The sequence below is a fragment of the Acartia tonsa genome, chromosome 6 (assembly GCF_053477335.1).
Source record: "Acartia tonsa isolate MP-2025a chromosome 6, ASM5347733v1, whole genome shotgun sequence".
In the NCBI taxonomy this organism is placed as follows: Eukaryota; Metazoa; Arthropoda; class Copepoda; order Calanoida; family Acartiidae; genus Acartia; species Acartia tonsa.
Window position 1 is genome coordinate 3,226,529 of NC_137265.1, and position 18,610 is coordinate 3,245,138.

The following is an 18,610-nucleotide window of genomic DNA, read 5'->3' on the forward strand; positions in this document are numbered from 1 at the left end:
CTAATCGTTCCCCTCTAGAGTCATAAATTCGCTGATATAAAATATCCTTGAAAAGGATTGGGTCACAGATTCTGTATGTCTTTGCAACCCTCCACATATTAGAAAAGAAATTATCAAAGTCGGCCCTGCCGTCCCACCTAGGGGCATCCCTTGCAAAATCGGAATCCCATTTTTGTCCCTTAATAAAGCATTCTTTAATAAAGTCATCGTCGGCGGCGCTAGTTGTTGCCGCCGCGGATGTGCCTGTGTTTGGCGTGTTTCTTGTAGATGGTCTTGTTGCTACATTGGGTGCAGACCGTGTAGGTCTACGGAGGGGTTCTAACGACTTAATCCTATCAGGGATAAAGGGAATCCTTTCTAATAAGGTTTTTTCATATTCCGTTAGGGAAGTTTCTCTTACATTCATCCAATTGTCATTATCCGCCGGACCTATAAAGCCTACAATTGAATAGGCCATACAACCTGGGGCTGTCATCCTATCCTTGGCGACCCATTCGACCACGTTTATCTTTTGCTGAACCGATATCCGGTCATAAAAAGTGGCATTAATTGAATCATCACCTATGGTGTTAAAATGAGTCATGTTAAGACTTTCGTTTAACGTTTTTTCCGCAAACAATGGGCCAAGATTTCCGTCCGCTGGGAGTTTTGATACTCTACGTTTTAGATCTAAGATGTCGGTGTCGGCTAATAATCTGCGATGTGATTCCGTGTCCTTAAACCCTGCCCATTTTGTTTCTATTTCGAGCTGCATAATCTCGGATTCTTGTTTTATTAAATCTCTATAATGTGACGAGTATTCGTTTAACTTAACATTTAACGCTTCCGATATGAGTTCTTTGATTTTTTCAGGAGAAAGCGGGTCAGCCTGCTGCTGCTGCGAGGTACCAGGGACGGCCGGAGCCGGCGGAGGCGGCGGATTTTTGGTTTTATCATTATCCCCTTTCTTGACATTATCGGTCATGGTGCTGGAGTGTAGTGTTCGTTAACACTGCTTTGTCTACCACGAAACTTTTTTTTTTTTAAGAACTTGGGAATATCCCTTTCTTCCTGTTTTTAAGGAGAAAATATGGAAATGTGTGAAATTAAATACTAGTGTGAAAATAAAAGGCGGGTTCCTTTTTATCTTTATTTGGCAGTTTGCCACGAAATAATTATTAGAAATATTCTGTAACAAATTGTTACTATAAACTGTTTCCGTGAATAAACTTAGTTATCAGGAAAATATTAATTTCACTTTGCAATCGAAGCTACTTTACAATTTAATTTTGTCTGTACGCTAATTATCTATACCTTCCCCCCTCAAAAATTGAGTGGTAGACAAGACTGCGCCAAAATGACGTATGAGGGGATGTACAGACAGACTGGAATACGAGTATAGAGTAGCTTCGATACAATTAAATATCAATAATATAACAAGGTATTTCTAAAAAATACAACGTTTATTAAGCAATTAAAACTGGTTAGAATAGGCAGATTAATGGGATTATTATTATAGGATATATTTAATATGATATCAATTAAAGGCTTGGACGTCCTGTTTCTTAGTTAGGTAAGAAACGACGTACTTGAACACGTGGGAAATATAGATACCGCCAGCCTAGACTTATAGGCTTGTATCTAACCGAATGCAGACGGGAGAGAAGTATTCACTCTTTGGCCTGCAACAATCAACTAGCTCTCAACACAGCAGGATGGAGTATAGTGGCGGTTACAAGTGGAGGTCTGACTCAGCCAGAGAAGTATAGGAATGTGGACAGGGATGGGGATACATAAACTTGGATGGTGAATACCACAATATCTACCTCACCCCCAACCTCAGTCTACACTTCGAAAGAGAGCATTTCACCACCTAGTTCATCATCAGAAGAAGCTGAACTATCCAGAATAATCAGCTATCTATCTATGCTTGATATAAAGTCAACACTTTATAGAGCAGATTATGAATATTTGATTGACGCGTGCCCTGCAATTATCTAGTAGCAATCAGGGGCAAGACACAATTACTTTAGCTAGGCCCAAGGCATTATTTGTATCATTTTATGCATTCATAGGCCTATCTCTACCTATATGACACCATATATGGGTAACGCTAGCCTATTCATGGTAATTTGTATGTGATTCGCTAATATTATATGTTTATTAAAGACATTATGTTTATTGTTAAAGTAATCATGTAAATAATCAGTACAAATATGTATGCCTACAACCATGCCTGATTTACGTCACATATTAACACACAGACATTTAATTGTACAGACAAACACTAAAATCCTGGTCCAAAGCTAATGTTATAGCATGTACCTCTTAAATTTAGTTAGTTATTTATTGACTCTCCTACCATCAACTTCTCTTTCTGGCTTTAAAAGGTAATGACTTAGTTGTTTGGCATGCATTGTAGTTTAAATTTAGGCCCCTTAGTACTTAGCATGAATTGAGCTCAGGCCTTATGTTAGAATTCTAACACTTAGCACAATTCACTGCTTGGGACTTAGGGCGCATTTCTGTCCTACTCTACTTATAATTTTAACACTTATCCTGTAAATATTTTCATACTTAACTTATGCACTTGTAATATAAATACACTTTATAAAAACATTTTCCTTCCTTAATACTTAATATACTTATATAATTCTGATCGAATATCAAAACCAACCATTTATTCTTAGATTAAAGCAACATAATACTTCGCGTGGGTCTTTTGTTGAGCTTCCACCAGCTCAACCAAATTCGTATTATACTTGTGGGAATAGAGGGTTAAGCATTCTAAACAAACGAACCGACGATGAGAATGTCTATGTGTATTGCAGTAACAGTAGGTTTTTAGTAGTACTCATAGAAGAGCGGTCTCCATACCTAAATTTGGACAAACGCCCCATTCGCACACACAAGATATACTGTGATGTATAGTCCCTTTCTTCCTGACTTAAGAGCAATGCATGTATTTTGTATTTTAGCTTTTAGTTCTTGTGTCAACCGTTTCGGAGCAAGACATTGCTCTGCAACACGACACGAACATAAAAGTGAATAGTTGTCTTAATATTTAATATTATTATTGTATGTTTATCTTGTCTTGAATTAATACACTTTATAAGAATATTTAGCTGTTTGTTCTTGCTATTACTACACGTCATTTTGGCGCAGTAGTGTAGTACGAATCTATAGCTCAGATTTTCTTTTAATTGTATTATTTCTTCACTTTGTTTTTGTTCAGGGATTTTTGTGAGCGATGAAATTGGACGTTGCTCATTTCAGGAAGCTGTCTCCGGAGGAGAGGCTGGAGTACATCTTTGAGGCGATAGCCTCGTTGCAGGGTGATATATCCTCTATGCAGGGTGATCTTGGGACTAAGCTGGATAATTTGACTGGGCGAGTGGCGCCGTTGGAGGCGAAAGTTCAGGAATTGACGGATAATGTTGATACTAATAGTGCTGCGGTTACTGGACTGGCTACTCGGATGGACGATTTGGAAGATCGTCTTAATAAGGTGGTGGAGCCTAGTGTTGATAATGATATCAAAACTGAGAATGTGACTGTTGTGGATGAGTTTATGACTGGCCAGCAGCGAATTCTTGAAAAGATTGCCCAGCAGAATAGTTTGAATGACCAGCAGAATGGTTCGAATACCCAGCAGAATGGGTCGAATAACCAGCAGAATGGTTTAAATAACTCTATGCCGTGGCAGAGGACGGCTGGTGGATCTGGAGGATTTGGAGGATCAGAGGAGAAGCCTAAATTGTTTGCTAGTGGTTCTCGGCCTATTTTTGGTGGTATGCAGGGAAATGAAGATAAGATCATAAAACTTTGGGAATTGTCTAAGGTTGATGCTGTGGATAATATCTACAATGGAGTTCTCATGTGGTGGCCAGCCCTTTCTGAGGTTAATGCGGAGGATTTTAATACGCTCAATTTTTTTGAAGCTGGACTGAGTGAATCGCAGGTTAGTTGGTGTAAATCTCTTGTTTATGTACCAGATAGATCTCTGTATGTTTCGCAGGGGGAGGAGAATGTTCATAGGTACAATGAAACGTGTGCTAAACTTGATGATCAGTTCAGAAAAAATGCGCCTGAATTTGCGGTTGACGATGATGTGATTTTCTTTGATGATTATTTGGAGAGATTTTGGATGACTACTAGACGTTATCATATGACTAATCATCAAGTGTGTAAGGAAATTTTGTTTGATAAATGTGTGGGTGTAAGAACCGCTTGTGGTTATACACTAAAACCTGCTGATATGGAGAATAGACAATTAACATTAAAGGGGTACTTGTGTAAGATGCGAGAGACATTTTTACCACCCGACATGAAAAATGTGTGTAAAGATGCGTATTTGAGTGTTAAGCAACATGAGAATGATAAGATTGATGCATTTTTTGATAAGATACTATCTTTCTGGAAACGTGCGTATCCGAAACCAACTGATGATATGTTTATGGATTTCTATTCTCAAGTGTGTAATGTGGTCTTATCTCCACTTTTGGCTAATCAGATGCGTCAATTTGCGTTGGATTTGGAGCGTGACGGACAAGTGCGAATGATAACGAAGTTTCGGACAGAGTTAATAGTTAAAGCACAATTGATTGTTAAAGGGCTACAATTTAACCAAATTTCAGGGTCAATGGCTAGAGGATGTACAACAAACCAGATGGCTTTGGCTAAAACGATGGTTGGTGGCGTTGGTTCCAAGTCAAATCCTGTAACTATTGATCAGGTTAGTGATGAAGATAATTTGTCATATGAAATAAATCAATGTGAAATTGATTTAGCTGATGAATTTGGTGGACCAGCTGAACTTATTCCTTTAATTGGCGCAATTCAAGGTGGTTTTATTTGTTATTATTGCAACAGGAAAGGTCACATGATGAGGGATTGTTTTGATATTAGAGATAAAAAGTTGCCTAATCCTAAAGGAAAATACTTTTTGCGGTGGGGAAACAAGCCTTTTGTTCCTTATAAGACGGGGCAAAAGAGTTTTAAAAAGAATGAAAATAGTATTGATAAAAAGAAATTGGTTGGTGAAATTGAAGGAGAGGTGAAAGAAGGGGAGGATACGAAGGAAGTGGCGCATGTCGATGGTTTAGGGGCAAGTAATTATGAAGACGATCTTGTAGCGGAAGTTGAGGCATGGAATAATGCTATTATAGATGACATTTTATGGTATTAATGTTTTGTATGTAGTATAATCATTAAAACCTTATTCCATTTTCTACTTGTTACGCGGCATTGTTTTGATTTATGCGCATTGTAAATAAACAACAACAAAACAAAATTAATGATAAAGAGTGAACGAAGCAACTCTAATTTTGTGATAATTTATTTTGATGGTTTATTTTGAATTATGAAAAGATAACATATTGTTTATAAGCGTATATGAAATTATGAGATTATGTTATAATGGAAATCAAAATAATTAATTTAGTTTTTGATTATGTTTTGTTGAAATTAGGAAAATTCATTTTTGTTTCAGACTGTTGTGGAGTCTAACAGAGATAAGAATAATAAAAAGTGAAAATGAAAAACGAATTAGGAATACAATTTTGTAAAATTGCTATTGAGAAATATTAAATTGAATTTTAAATTGAATCAAATTTGATAAAAATGTGAAATTAGATATTTGAAAAGTATTAAATTTTGATGAAATGTGGAAAATTGTTTTAAAAGTTGAGTCAGTTATTGTGGTTTAAAGTATTCGATTTTAAAACAATTATATTGCGATTTAGTAATGTTGATGCAGCAAAATTTTTTATGAAGTTTAGAATTTCATGAAGCAAAATTGTTATAATGCATTAGATATAATCGTGGAGTAGTCTCTCTCTATGAAGGAAGGGAGGGGTTGTCTCTCGGAGTTGGTATGCGCAAATATGGTGGAGCTGTCTCTTTTGTTGGAGGAGAAAGGGGGAGTGAACATATTTGCAAAGAAGTTTGCACTATCTCTCAGAGTTGGTATGCGCAGATATGGTGGAGCTGTCTCTTTTGTTTGAGAAAAAGGGGGAGTGAACATATTTGCAAAGAAATTTGCACTATCTCTCAGAGCTGGTATGCGCAAAATGGGGTGGTGTAGAGAGGTAGCTGCAATGATTATCAGGCGTGGGGCGCGCCATGCGCAGAAAGTTGAGCTGCGCAGAGAAGCAGAGCTGCGCAAGAAGGTGCTCTCAGGTATTGAGATATATAGTTAGTTGAATTTCGACTTTTAAACCTTTTATACATCTCAGTTTTAATCTGACAATAATAGTTTTGTTAGGTAATATTTTATTGAATCACAAAAGAATTGAACTTATGGTATTTGGAAAGATTAATTTGATTGGTGATTGATAATATTTGATCATGTCATATTTCTTAATACAATTTCTTTTATTGTGTTGCAAGTTTATTTGTTCAGTGAAAACATTTAAATATGGCATCTAAAATAATTGTATTTTATTTTAGATTGGCTGAGAAGAGTATTTGTGGTGATTGAGAGATACTGTCATCATTATTTATTTAATGGTGAGTTGTTAAGATTTTGTTTTATGTTGTTAATATTTGATTACCATTATATATATATATTGCTGTTCGAAAAGTAGTCTTGCAAAATTTGTTATATATATATTAATATCGATATTAATTCTTATTTACAGTGATTTATCCATCAATTGGCATCTAAAAAGTTTGTAATATTTTAGATTGGCCGGAGAGAAGTTTTACTGATTGTGGATTAAGAGATATTTTGGGATGTTTCTGTTGGCCGGAGAGAAGTTTTGTTGATTGTGGATTAAGAGATATTTTGGATGTTTCTGTTGGTGGATGAAATATTGTCGGTGAGTGATTTGTTTTATTCCGTTATTTTGTTATTTGTTGTAGACAGATAGATAGTTATTTGATAGACAATTGGATAGTTACAACCTCATAACTGCTGGTGTTGGTTAGAATAGCTGTTCATAAGTTTCATGAAAATTCTGAGATGGCGGCTGGAGCGGCTGAAGTCTACGTTCCAACGAAGATTGGTGGCATGGAAATCCTGACCTTAATTGATAGCGGCAATGCACGAGGCTGCCTGATATCTCAAGTGTTGGCTAGAAAGCTTGATTGTATGATTGAAGAAACGGATTCGAAAGCAACAGGCGTGCAGGGTTCCAGCATCAAGATTGATGGTGTTGTTCGGAATGTTGAATTTCAGATTGGAGGTCACAGTTTTCAAGAAGATTGCTTTGTTATTTCTGGCATGACTGTACCTATGAATCTAGGCAGTCATTGGCTGAACAAAAATAACGTGAAGACGATATTTGCCAAGGACGGCAACAGGATTGAGATGCATGGAATCAGTGTGAATTTAGTAGCTAAACGAAAAATTGTAGTGAAGAATTTGGTTCATACGGTTTTGGAGAAACTGGAGAAAGCAAGAACTAAGAAACCTGAGATTAATGTAGCTGAGTTACAAGACCAAAAATGGATTTGTTCATTGAAAAATCGAATAGAAATTCCAGCATTAAGTACAGTGGTGGTAGAAGTTTCAACTAAGGGAGATATGCCTGAAGGACAGTTGTGTTATATAGCTCCTAGACAAGGTTACTGTAGCCGAAACAACTTGTTGATAAATGAAGGAATTACTGAGGTGGGAAAAAACGGTAAAATTATGACTAAAATCACGAATTTTGAAACTGTTAAGAAATCTGTTCCTGCTGGTACTTTGGTTGGAAATTTGTTTTTGGCGGAGAAGATAGCGATGTTGCAAGAGAACAGAGTTAAAGAAGATGTGTCAACAACATTAAAGAAGATTCGTTTTATTAAAGATAAATTGAATTTGGATAAAGTTCCGTTTTTAAAAGATAATGTTTCTTTGAAAGGAAGAATAGTTGGTTTGTTTTTAAAGAATTTCAAGGCGTTATCGATTGACCCTACGGATATTGGATCTTGTACTTTGGAGGAGTATGACATTCAGTTGGTTCCTGGAGCTCAACCTTTCAAAAATAGGATGATTAGACTCAATCCTCATCATGCAGAGAAACTAAAAGAACAGATTGATTTATGGTTGGAAACAGATGTGATAGAAGAATGTAATTCACCGTTTAATTCTGGAATTTTTGCTGTTAAGAAGAAGGTTGGAAATACTAACGAGGTGAAAGTCAGGTTTGTCCTGGACTACCGCTCGTTAAATGAGATAACTGAGAAGATCTGTTACCCTTTGCCTAATATTGGTGAGCTATTTGACAAACTTGGAGGAAAGAAGATTTTTACGTCTATTGACCTTACTTCGGCGTATAATTCAATGCACTTGAAGGAATCTGTCAGGAAATATACAGCATTTTGTTCTAATGGACGGCAGTATTGCTTCAAGAGGCTTCCGTTCGGATTGACCAATGCTCCAAGTGCATTTGTAAAGTTGATGGATAGAGTAATGGATTTGAGTCCTGAATTAAGGGCATTTTGCCTAGTTTATTTGGACGATGTTCTTGTATATAGTATGAATGTGGAGGAACATCTGGAGCATTTGAATACCCTACTACGAACATTCTGTGAAGCAGGCCTCAAGATTAATCTTGGAAAATGTACATTGTTTGCAGAGGAAGTGAAATTTCTGGGCCATATTATAAATGCAGAAGGCATATTTATGGACCAAGCATATATTGAAAAGATTAAGAATTGGCCAGTACCTGAAACAGGTAAAGATATTCAAAGATTTACTGGTTTCATAAATTATTATGGTTCATATTTCAAGAATTTTTCTGATATTACGGCACCATTGAACAAATTCAGAAACAGTAGTAAAATAGAATGGGATGAAAAAAGTATGGAAGCTTTTACAAAGACTAGAGAATTGTTCTGTGAAGAAATAAGTAAATCATTTCCGGATTGGAGGATGGAGGCTGAACCATTTGTGTTGGATACAGATTGGTCTTCTACAGCTATGTCTGCAGTGTTAAGTCAAAAACAAAATGGTCAAGAGAAAATGATATCGTGTTGGTCACGTGTTTGTTCAACTCATGAAGCCAATTATGCAGCGCATAAAGGAGAATTATGTGCATTAGTGAATGCTGTTGAAAGATTTGAATGTTATTTGAGACACAAGAAGTTTATCGTGAGAACTGATTCAGCTGCACTGAAACATCTATCTACTTGGAGGCAGAACGGATATTTTGTTGGTCTCACCATAAGGTGGATAAACTTTTTATCCACCTTCAGTTATGAGGTTGTACATAGGCAGGGCAAGATGCATACTAATGTTGATATATTGTCACGTACTGCATTAGAGGATAGTAAAGATAGGATATCTAAATTATCGACGGACGAACAAGGAGAGTTAATATTGGATACTGTATATCAATTGGAAGATCCTAAATTGTGTCTTATTGCAGGAATTGGAGCAGAGACGGCCAGTCAAATAGCATCCAGATTGAAGGCGAGAGAATTCAGTCATAGCCTGGAGAAGGATCCTGTTTTAGTTGAGGTGAGGAAATTTATTGTAAATAATGTCAAACCTACGTCCAGAGAATTGTCTCAAATGCCTTATCGTGGTAAACAAATATTAAGATTTTTTGAACATTTGAGTTATAAAGATGGTTTAATTATCTTGACTTCACCTATGCGGCTCCAGAAAGAATTTCAGTTTATTGAACGGGTAGTGGTACCTATTGGAATGTACAATAAAGTTTTCTTGTTAGCTCATGCAGATGTTACAGCGGGGCATAGGGGTTATTTGGAAACTTTGAGCAGGATTAATCGTCACTTCATTTTTCCCTATGTGTCTAAATATGTAGCGGCGGCAGTTGCAAATTGTGTCATTTGTTTGAATAGACGTAAAAAACCAAAACATAATCATAATATAGAATTTTCTCCTTTGGCTGGGGAAGCTATGGCAGAGTTGGCCATAGATGCTTTAGGTCCTTTGAATGAGTGTGAATATAATGGAGTCATTTGTAAGCATATTTTAATAGTAGTTGACAGTTGTACTAGATATGTGTGGTTGTTTGCTATTGAGGATGTTAAAGCTGAAACAATTATTGAATGTTTGAAGTTTAATTTATTTTCTGTTTGGGGATTATGCGAGAGAATCAGGACTGACAATGCACAAAGTTTCAAATCAAAAGTTTTTAGGGAAGTTTGTTTAAGGTTGGGAATTGAACAAATTTTTATCCCTCCAAGATCAGCAAATTCGAATTATAGTGAAAGATACAACCAATCGGTGTATTCGTTTCTTAAGACTGATTTACGTTTTCAAGATGGAGATTGGGCTCATAAACTTAAAGCTACACAATTTTGTATGAACACTTCTTTCAATCGGAGGTTAGGATGTTCTCCGTATTTCAAGATGTTTCTACGAAACCCTAAGCTTCCGCTTGACTCATTTGATCCTTTAACCCGCTCGAAAATTAAACATATGAATTTTTCAGAGTTATTGGAGTGCCTTGACAGAAATTGGAAAACTGGACAAGAGAGAACTGAGAAGTATTTACAGGTAGAAAATACAGAAAGGATAGGTCGGCCGATAGCTATAAATTCCTATTGTTATATTTATTATGACGTCACAACGATTGGTGTAGCTCGTAAACTCTGCTCGCTATGGGTGGGTCCGTGTCTAGTGACAAAAGTAATTTCTGACAGTTTGTTCGAGGTTCAACCCCTAGAAAAGTGTAGATTGAAAGACAAAGGGGTAAGAATTGTACCAAGGGATAAAATATATGTTATTGAGAGTACTTTAGACTTGACTCCAGATGAAAAGATTGACTTAGTGATTACAGATGAGTTTTTCTCTGTGGATAATACCTTGAAAGTAAACTATGACTTTCCCAATACTTTAAGAAATTTAACTTGTTCAGGCGTTTCTGAAGAGGAGAATAGTTGTGGCGCTAGTCCAGAGGTGGTTGGAAGGCGGAAGGATGGACAGGTAACACCAGATTTTTTGGAGAAATCTTTTTTGGGTGTTGGGTTGTCACAGCAAAGGTCAAATGTATCTCAGGATAATGAAAATTTAGATGATTTAGTTGAGGATCTTAGTGATACTTTGGAAAGTACTCATATTTCTGACAGTGTAGATACGAATGATACGACTGACAAAACTAAGTTAGACTCTACATATTCTACTATTAGTAAGGATAGTGTTTTTCATGGAGATTATGCCTCTGATAATAGTTTAGTAGACAACAGTTTGGGTGTAGAGGATGTTAACATGGAATCTGCTAGAGAGTTAGAGTCTCGGATGAGTATTTTAGAGGACACTTTGCCAAAACTGCAAAGTAAAATTGTAAACTTGGAACAACGAAGGGGAAGTGTTAAACGAGGTAGGGATGTTGAGGAGGATGAATTAGATAGATCGTTAGATAATGCAAAACTGCAAAAAATGTCTGAGACTATTCCTGTTAAAGGTCGTCCTAAAGGTTCTTCAAATGAAGTACAATCACAAAAATTGGAAGAGGATAGACAAAACAGAGATAAAGACAGATTAGAACGTTATTCAGTAGCAGATGTAGTAACTAGGAACCTCGCAAAATTGATTAAAAAATAATATTTGTAATAATTTGTATAATATTTGCAGGAGAAGAGATTACCACGAAAACCGTCGGGAGCGTGATGACAAGAGAGGAAGCGGCGGTGGTGATAGACATGACCGGAATAGACGAGATGGAGATCGTGGTATGCGAAAGAGGTCGCCTGACGCTGGTAGTTCAAAGAGTGGACGTGCTGGACCAGTACCTGTGAAGAAATCCAAGGATGATAGAGGAGTCAGGTACTTGGATATTTTGTTATTTGTTGTTGTGATGCAGACTTATTGTTTGATTATTGTTGGTGGTATGTATACGTCACAGGATCCACGGTTAGCAGCTTATGATTGTTCTCAAATAAGTGATGTTGAACTTAGATCAGCTGCCTGTTTGCATGATAGGATGGAACCGGTCAGATCTGTGGAATTATTGGGGTTAGCAGAAACCGATTTTATACTGTCGGAAGCCATTAGTTGTGAGGTTAGACTAAAATTGGAGCGCTGGTTTTGCGGCACCGCGAGTCATGTGCACGTATTAGACGTGCCACATGAAAAACAGGTAGAGTTGAGTATGGATGAATGTAGAAGGATTTTTCATTCTGGCAAGTATCAGCATGATGGTATTAGTTTTAAAGTAAACATAGACTTGCCAACTGTTCACAGTTTCACGGTTAATGGAACATTGTCACCTTTCTGGGATGTTGGCGGTGAAAATATTCAATGCAAGACACTGGGAATATACGCGCACAATATGTGGTTCAATTTAGGTTTTGCTATTGGGACTTTGCATATTTTAGTAAAAAATACACCCGTTTTGATCAAGGGAAATGTTGTTATGGATTATGATAAAAAGACGATTGTGGCTAATTTTGAAGAAAATCATTTGGGGGCAACATCAACTTCACCATATTTTCCGTATGTAGTACGAAAACCGGCCAGTAATTTTAAGGTAGTTTTTCAAGATACATTTAATTTAACTACGTGGAATGAACAACTTTTTGTTTCTAACTTGGAAAGGAATATTTTAGTTAAAATTATGGGAACAGAGAAACTTACTTTGCAGCATCTGGATTTCAACATTTTTGTAACAGAATTGGAGGGTATCAAGTTTTTAGAGGAACCGAAGGCGGCTGTTAGAAGTTATTTTGGGGATTTGTTAAAACAGGAAGCTAGATTTGATTTGAATGCTATGTTTTTGGCTAGTAGAGAAAGGAATGAGAGGATGATGGAACTTTTTAGTATTTCTAGATGTGCTCAAACAGAAGTTAGATCAAATGTACAGATGCATCATGGGTTCAGAATTATATACCTGGGAGAAATTGCTAAGTATGAAAAGTGTACAGCGGTTGAAATTCCAGTAAAGTTAGGTGTGGATTATGGATGTGCAGTAGGACATTTGCTGGTGGAATATAAAGGTGAGACAGTTGGAATACAAGAATATAGTAGAATGATTGTTGCAGTAGAGGACATAAAATTGTTAAATTGCTCGCAAAGTCCGGTATTTTTGAAGTTGACAGCCAATTTGTTCCTTGGGAATCAGGGGCAGGGACTCGAACTTCTGCACATTGCCAATGAAAAATCTGAACATGTGGGACAAAAGATTTTTCTGAACGATGAAAAGGTGTTTATTGCTGATTTTAATAAGACTATTAAATATCAGGGATTAGAGGATTTTGAGGATTTTAATGGACAAGCTTCTAAGTTGGATTTTGTTGATCATAAGTTGTCATTTTTCGAACAGGTTACAGGTCCTTGGTTTGGTTTAGAACATTTGTTCAAAGATATACTACCATTGTTTGCTAAGTTTGTTTTGATTGTGTTAATGTTGTTGTTAGGTATAATTCCTATGTTGGCATTTTTGTATTGTTGTTGTTCATGGTGTTATAAAAAAAGATTTACTGAGGAAGAATTTAATGCTAGATTTTAAATTCTGATGCTGAAATTTAATTATATTGTATTTTTGCAGGTTGGTTACGGCGGCAACAATGAATCAAAAGTTATTGAGCAACGAAGAAGATGGCCGCCACAAACAATCTGTCAATGAAGGAAATCAAGTCAAACCTGGTCTACCGGTGTCTGCATTGGTCAGCAACTCTGCCTCTCGGCTGGTGTTGGTAATGTCGCGCGTTGAGCTGCCCACGTTGAGTGTGGGCAGGGCGACGAGGAACATATTTTTGAGCAGTGAGGACATGCCACTGGCAGATTTAGCTCGTCTTATTGATAATGAACCAAGGTTTAAGTTGAACTTAGTAAACATGCTTTCGGTGCAGTTAGAGATGGGGAGATGCATCAACTCCATAGACTGGCCTGTGGACAGGATCCCTATCTTTACCAGCCAGAATTCAAGACACCTCAACCTGATGGCGGCTGGTGAGCATTCTAAAGCTATAAACAGAAAGTTGTCATGGAATGAGACGACTAGTTTGAATAAGTTGAGTGCAACCATATTTCTCTCTAAGCTTGTTTGCGAAATTTTACCAAGTTTGGTGTTGCTTGCTAAGATTGAATACCTGGATGGAGATGAGAGAAAAAGCTGTCAAACGTTGGGCGAATTGTTACCCATAATCAAACATATGGGGGAACTTGAGGATTGGCATCAACTTTCAAAAATTGACGTCATACCTGCAGATGGTCGAATGAGCCTTCAGACGGTGTTGAGAACGGTGGGTAATAGCGTTGATCTGAGGTTGAAGACGCAGGTTGTGTCAGCTATCCGGCTCCTGGCACATTGGAAAGACGTCGTGAATAAAGTATCCTTTATTCTGAAGCAGATGCCATCCACAACTTTGTTCGAGTTACAGAAAGATTGGCTTGATGGGAAGTCTGAACAGGATTTGAGTGCTAAAGTGTTTATTGACTCTATTCAGGTGAATGAATACATGAACTTATCGGTCTACATTCCACGCATTGTAAATGTGAATTCGGTGAGTTTAATCACCAGTGGAGAGATGCCAGCTGAAATACGTTATGTTAGATTGGATGGACAAAGAGAAATAATTGATAACCTGGTGAGTGCCACATACGCAGGTAGTCTGGTGAATGATAAAGTAGATGCAAGAGTTTTGACCTGGGAAATGCAGATGCGCTGCAAGCGTCTCCGTCCGACTCTAGCCAAGCAGATATTGTTATGTGATCCAGATACTACTTTAGAGAATGTAGTAAAGGAACTTAGATTGGAGTTGGATGGAAAAGTTTATACAAGTTTGTTGACAACCAATATTGAGTGGAAGTTTAATCCTGAACACAAAGTAAATGAGTGGTTTGAGGGTGATTTTAAATTGGTTACTCGGTTTGGGGATCCTGTTTGTGTTCAGATGGATCAGCCCTTAAATCCGAATATTCCTGTTTGTCTGGACCTTGAATTGTCAGGTCAGCAATGGCGTGTTGATGAACAAGCGAGGGAGGAAATGAGGATGGAACACACGCCTGGAATATTGATGATGCTTGATAAATTTGGGGAGGAGGTTAGTCGTAAGCATCAAAAGATTTTGGATAATCAGGAGGAGGTTGATAACGTTGCTTGGTGATACTGAGGCAAGGATGTCTCAAGACGGCTTGTGTGATGAGACCGCAAAACTTGGAGTGAATGATGATGAAGCTATCATGCCTATGGATATTGAAGAATCTGGCAAGAAGAGCAGAACGTCTGGAAAAAGAAAGTAATAATTATAGTTTATGTGTATTAATTCATATTTTATTTTATTTTATGTATTTAATATTTGTTGAGGCAGTAGTAGTCTCAAAAAGGTTTAAAATTAATGTTTTATATTAATGCTCTATAATACCATGTTTAAATCTGATGGTTATATGTTAACCAGTGTTATTTTTATATCATGCATTTATGATAACTATGTAATTAATGCATTATGTGTTAATCAATGCATTTTCAATGATTATATGTTAATCAATGTTTTTTTTTAAAAAAATATTAAAAAGAAAAAAAAACACATAAAGAGAAAAAGAATATATAAAAAAACACAAAAGAGTTCTAAGGAACCAAAATAATAATAAAAAAAAAAAAATGTATATGAAGTGTTTAAAGATCTGGAAATAAAATATATAAAAAAAAAAAATATGGCAGGTGTCATACCAGATCAATTATTATCTATTTAATAAGCGTTCAACGCTACTCATAATATATATATGATAATTAACATGAAAAAACCTATTGTTATATTTAATCTGAAATATTACAGTTTGAAATCCAGGTTCATGTTAAAGCCAGGGAGAAATGTGATGTATAGTCCCTTTCTTCCTGACTTAAGAGCAATGCATGTATTTTGTATTTTAGCTTTTAGTTCTTGTGTCAACCGTTTCGGAGCAAGACATTGCTCTGCAACACGACACGAACATAAAACTGAATAGTTGTCTTAATATTTAATATTATTATTGTATGTTTATCTTGTCTTGAATTAATACACTTTATAAGAATATTTAGCTGTTTGTTCTTGCTATTACTACACGTCAATACCTTGATATATGAGAATTTGAAAAAAATGACTAAGTCCCCCCGACTGTAGGGGGAAAAATTTTTGAAAAAAATAACATGGTCTCAAATGATTCCAAATTGCCTAATTCGGCGAGAAATGCAAAAAAAAAAATTTGTTGGCGGGAGCGGCGGTCCCGCCTGTCCCGCCGCCGTTTTCTTAATTCAAATATTTTTTACTTACCAACCTAAAAAGATTTTGTTTCAATATCTTCAAAATCACAGGAGAAGTACTGTATTTAAGATATACCTTGAGTATATCTATAGAAGTCCCCCCGCAGGGCTGCTTGTAAGGGGAAAAATTTTTGAAGAAAATAACATGGTCTCAAATGATTCCAAATTGCCTAATTCGGCGAGAAATGCAAAAAAAAAATTTTTGTTGGCGGCGGAAAACGGCGGCAGGAGCGTCGGTCCCGCCGGCGTTTTCTTAATTCAAATATTTTTTACTTACCAACCTAAAAAGATTTTGTTTCAATATCTTAAAATCACAGGAGAAGTACTGTATTTAAGATATACCTTGATATACGAGAATTTGAAAAAATATACCTTGAGTATATCTATAGAAGTCCCACCGCAGGGTTGCTCGTAAGGGGAAAAATTTTTGAAAAAAATAACATGGTCTCAAATGATTCCAAATTGCCTAATTCGGCGAGAAATGCAAAAAAAAAATTTTTTGGCGGCGGCGGGAGCGGCGGTCCCGCCGCCGTTTTTTTTGAAAGATACCAATAGTTGGGGTAATTACTGACCCAGCCCAAAAGATTTCATCCAATTATCTCTAAAACTAAGGGAGTAGCACCCAAAATAAAATTGCTGGTATGTTGTGGCACGAGTCACCACATTTCCCCCCCCCCCCCCTTTTATATTTCACCACTTCAAGTTAACGAAAAGTAAAAAAAAGTCCAGCATTTTTAGTCAAAATACTATCAAACGTTTTGTTGAGAAGTCATTTATACTGTACCCAAGTCGTAGTCCAAATATGCGTGTGTACAAGTCAAGTTTTTGAGAAAAAGATTTACCACATATATCACATAACTTTTAAGTTTTCAAAATCAATCAAAATGTCTAAAAAAAATATGGTGAAACATAAATTTTCTCGTCAATATATCAATGATTAATGGTGACCTATTATATTCCTGAAAGAAAATACTTAGGATCAATGCTGGAAGGTACTTAGAATCACGTGCTCTAGTTCGTGGATAGTCCCCTTTTATTTCCATTTTTTCCATGTTACATACTTGTAGATATAGGGACAGGTAGCTTTATGGCTGAAATAAAGGGGACTATCCACGAACGAGAGCAAGTGATTCTAAGCACCTTCCAGCATTGATCCATAGTATTTTTTTAGGTAATATACTAGGTTTATGTATATATTTGGTTTATCGACTAAAAAGTTAGGTTTTACTTTGGTTTTAAATGAAAAAAAAACTTTGTAATTTTAAGCATAATTTGGTTCAATATCATCAAATGTTTTGATGAGTTCAAACTGTTCTTTAAAAGCTTAATGCAAAAGTATATTATTTTGATTAAAAATGTATAGGTATTTAAAAAAGGGTTGGTAACTTGTAATATTGTCAACAGTTTAATTAATGTTCTTTTACAATTTTCAGCATTTGATGCTTTTCTGTCGTGTTATTTTATTTTGTTCTTTGAACTCAACAAAGCGTTTGTTGATATTGCATCAAAAAATGCTTTACAATTCAAAGTTTTTCATAAAAAACAATGGTGAAACCTAACTTTTTAGTCGATAAACCAATTATTAAACATAAACATAAACATATTCACTAAAAAATACTATGGATCAATGCTGGAAGGTGCTTAGAATCACTTGCTCTCGTTCGTGGATAGTTTTCAAATTGTCTTAAGACCTTTCATAAAAAGCATCTACTCCTTATGTTATTTGTTGATATATTGTTTGTGCTACTTCTGGATGTTGTCATCCTTGTTTTCTTTAAATTTTTCCGTCAATAACACATTTTTTTTTTTCCATTCCTTTAGCGGGGAATCATTCATTCTGATCTGAAGCCAGCCAACTTTCTGCTGGTGAAGGGAAGACTAAAGCTCATTGACTTTGGCATCGCCAGCAGCATTGAGTCCGACATCATGACCAGTGTCATTAAGGACACACGGATTGGCACATTCGACTTCATTGCCCCGGAGGCCATTCAAGATTTGTCTGGTGGAGGTGAGGTTTATCCCCGAAAGAAAGGGGACAATGGGCTGTTTATTACACTATTACTAGTTATATAATAACGACTTCTTAACGCAAACGCAACTTTGGGGGTCTAAGAGAATTTTGATTGGTTAGTTAATTAAGTTGAGTGTTCAAACGTTTCAACCACTAATTTTAATCTACAGAGGGGGATGTACATTAATTTATCGGCCACTTATCCCTTTAGATCCCTGGGTTTATCAAGTTGATCAATTTTTGTTTTCCTTCTAGGCCCACACAAACAATACTTTTTCACTCTTTTTAAAATAAAATATGTTTCTTTCTCGTTTTCATTCGAATCCGGTGGATAGGAACCGGTTCTCATCCATACGAAAAAACTATGTCTAGCATCGTATTACATCCAGCTTTCTACAAATATAAAAATGTACAATCATAAGATTAAAACCAGTTTTTTTAGCCGGTGCCTTCGGCACATCGGGGCTAAAAAAACTAGTTT

General features: G+C 36.3%; 1 protein-coding gene across 1 annotated transcript in view; it reads left to right on the forward strand.

Annotated features, from left to right (window-relative positions):
* Positions 1 to 18,610, forward strand: part of LOC145321597 (uncharacterized) — a 106,543-nt gene that overhangs the window by 61,483 nt on the left and 26,450 nt on the right. Inside the window, exon 5 of the mRNA XM_080163041.1 lies at positions 17,940 to 18,126. Coding sequence (XP_080019167.1) covers positions 17,940 to 18,126 — 187 coding nt within the window. The remainder of the gene's footprint in view (positions 1 to 17,939; positions 18,127 to 18,610) is intronic.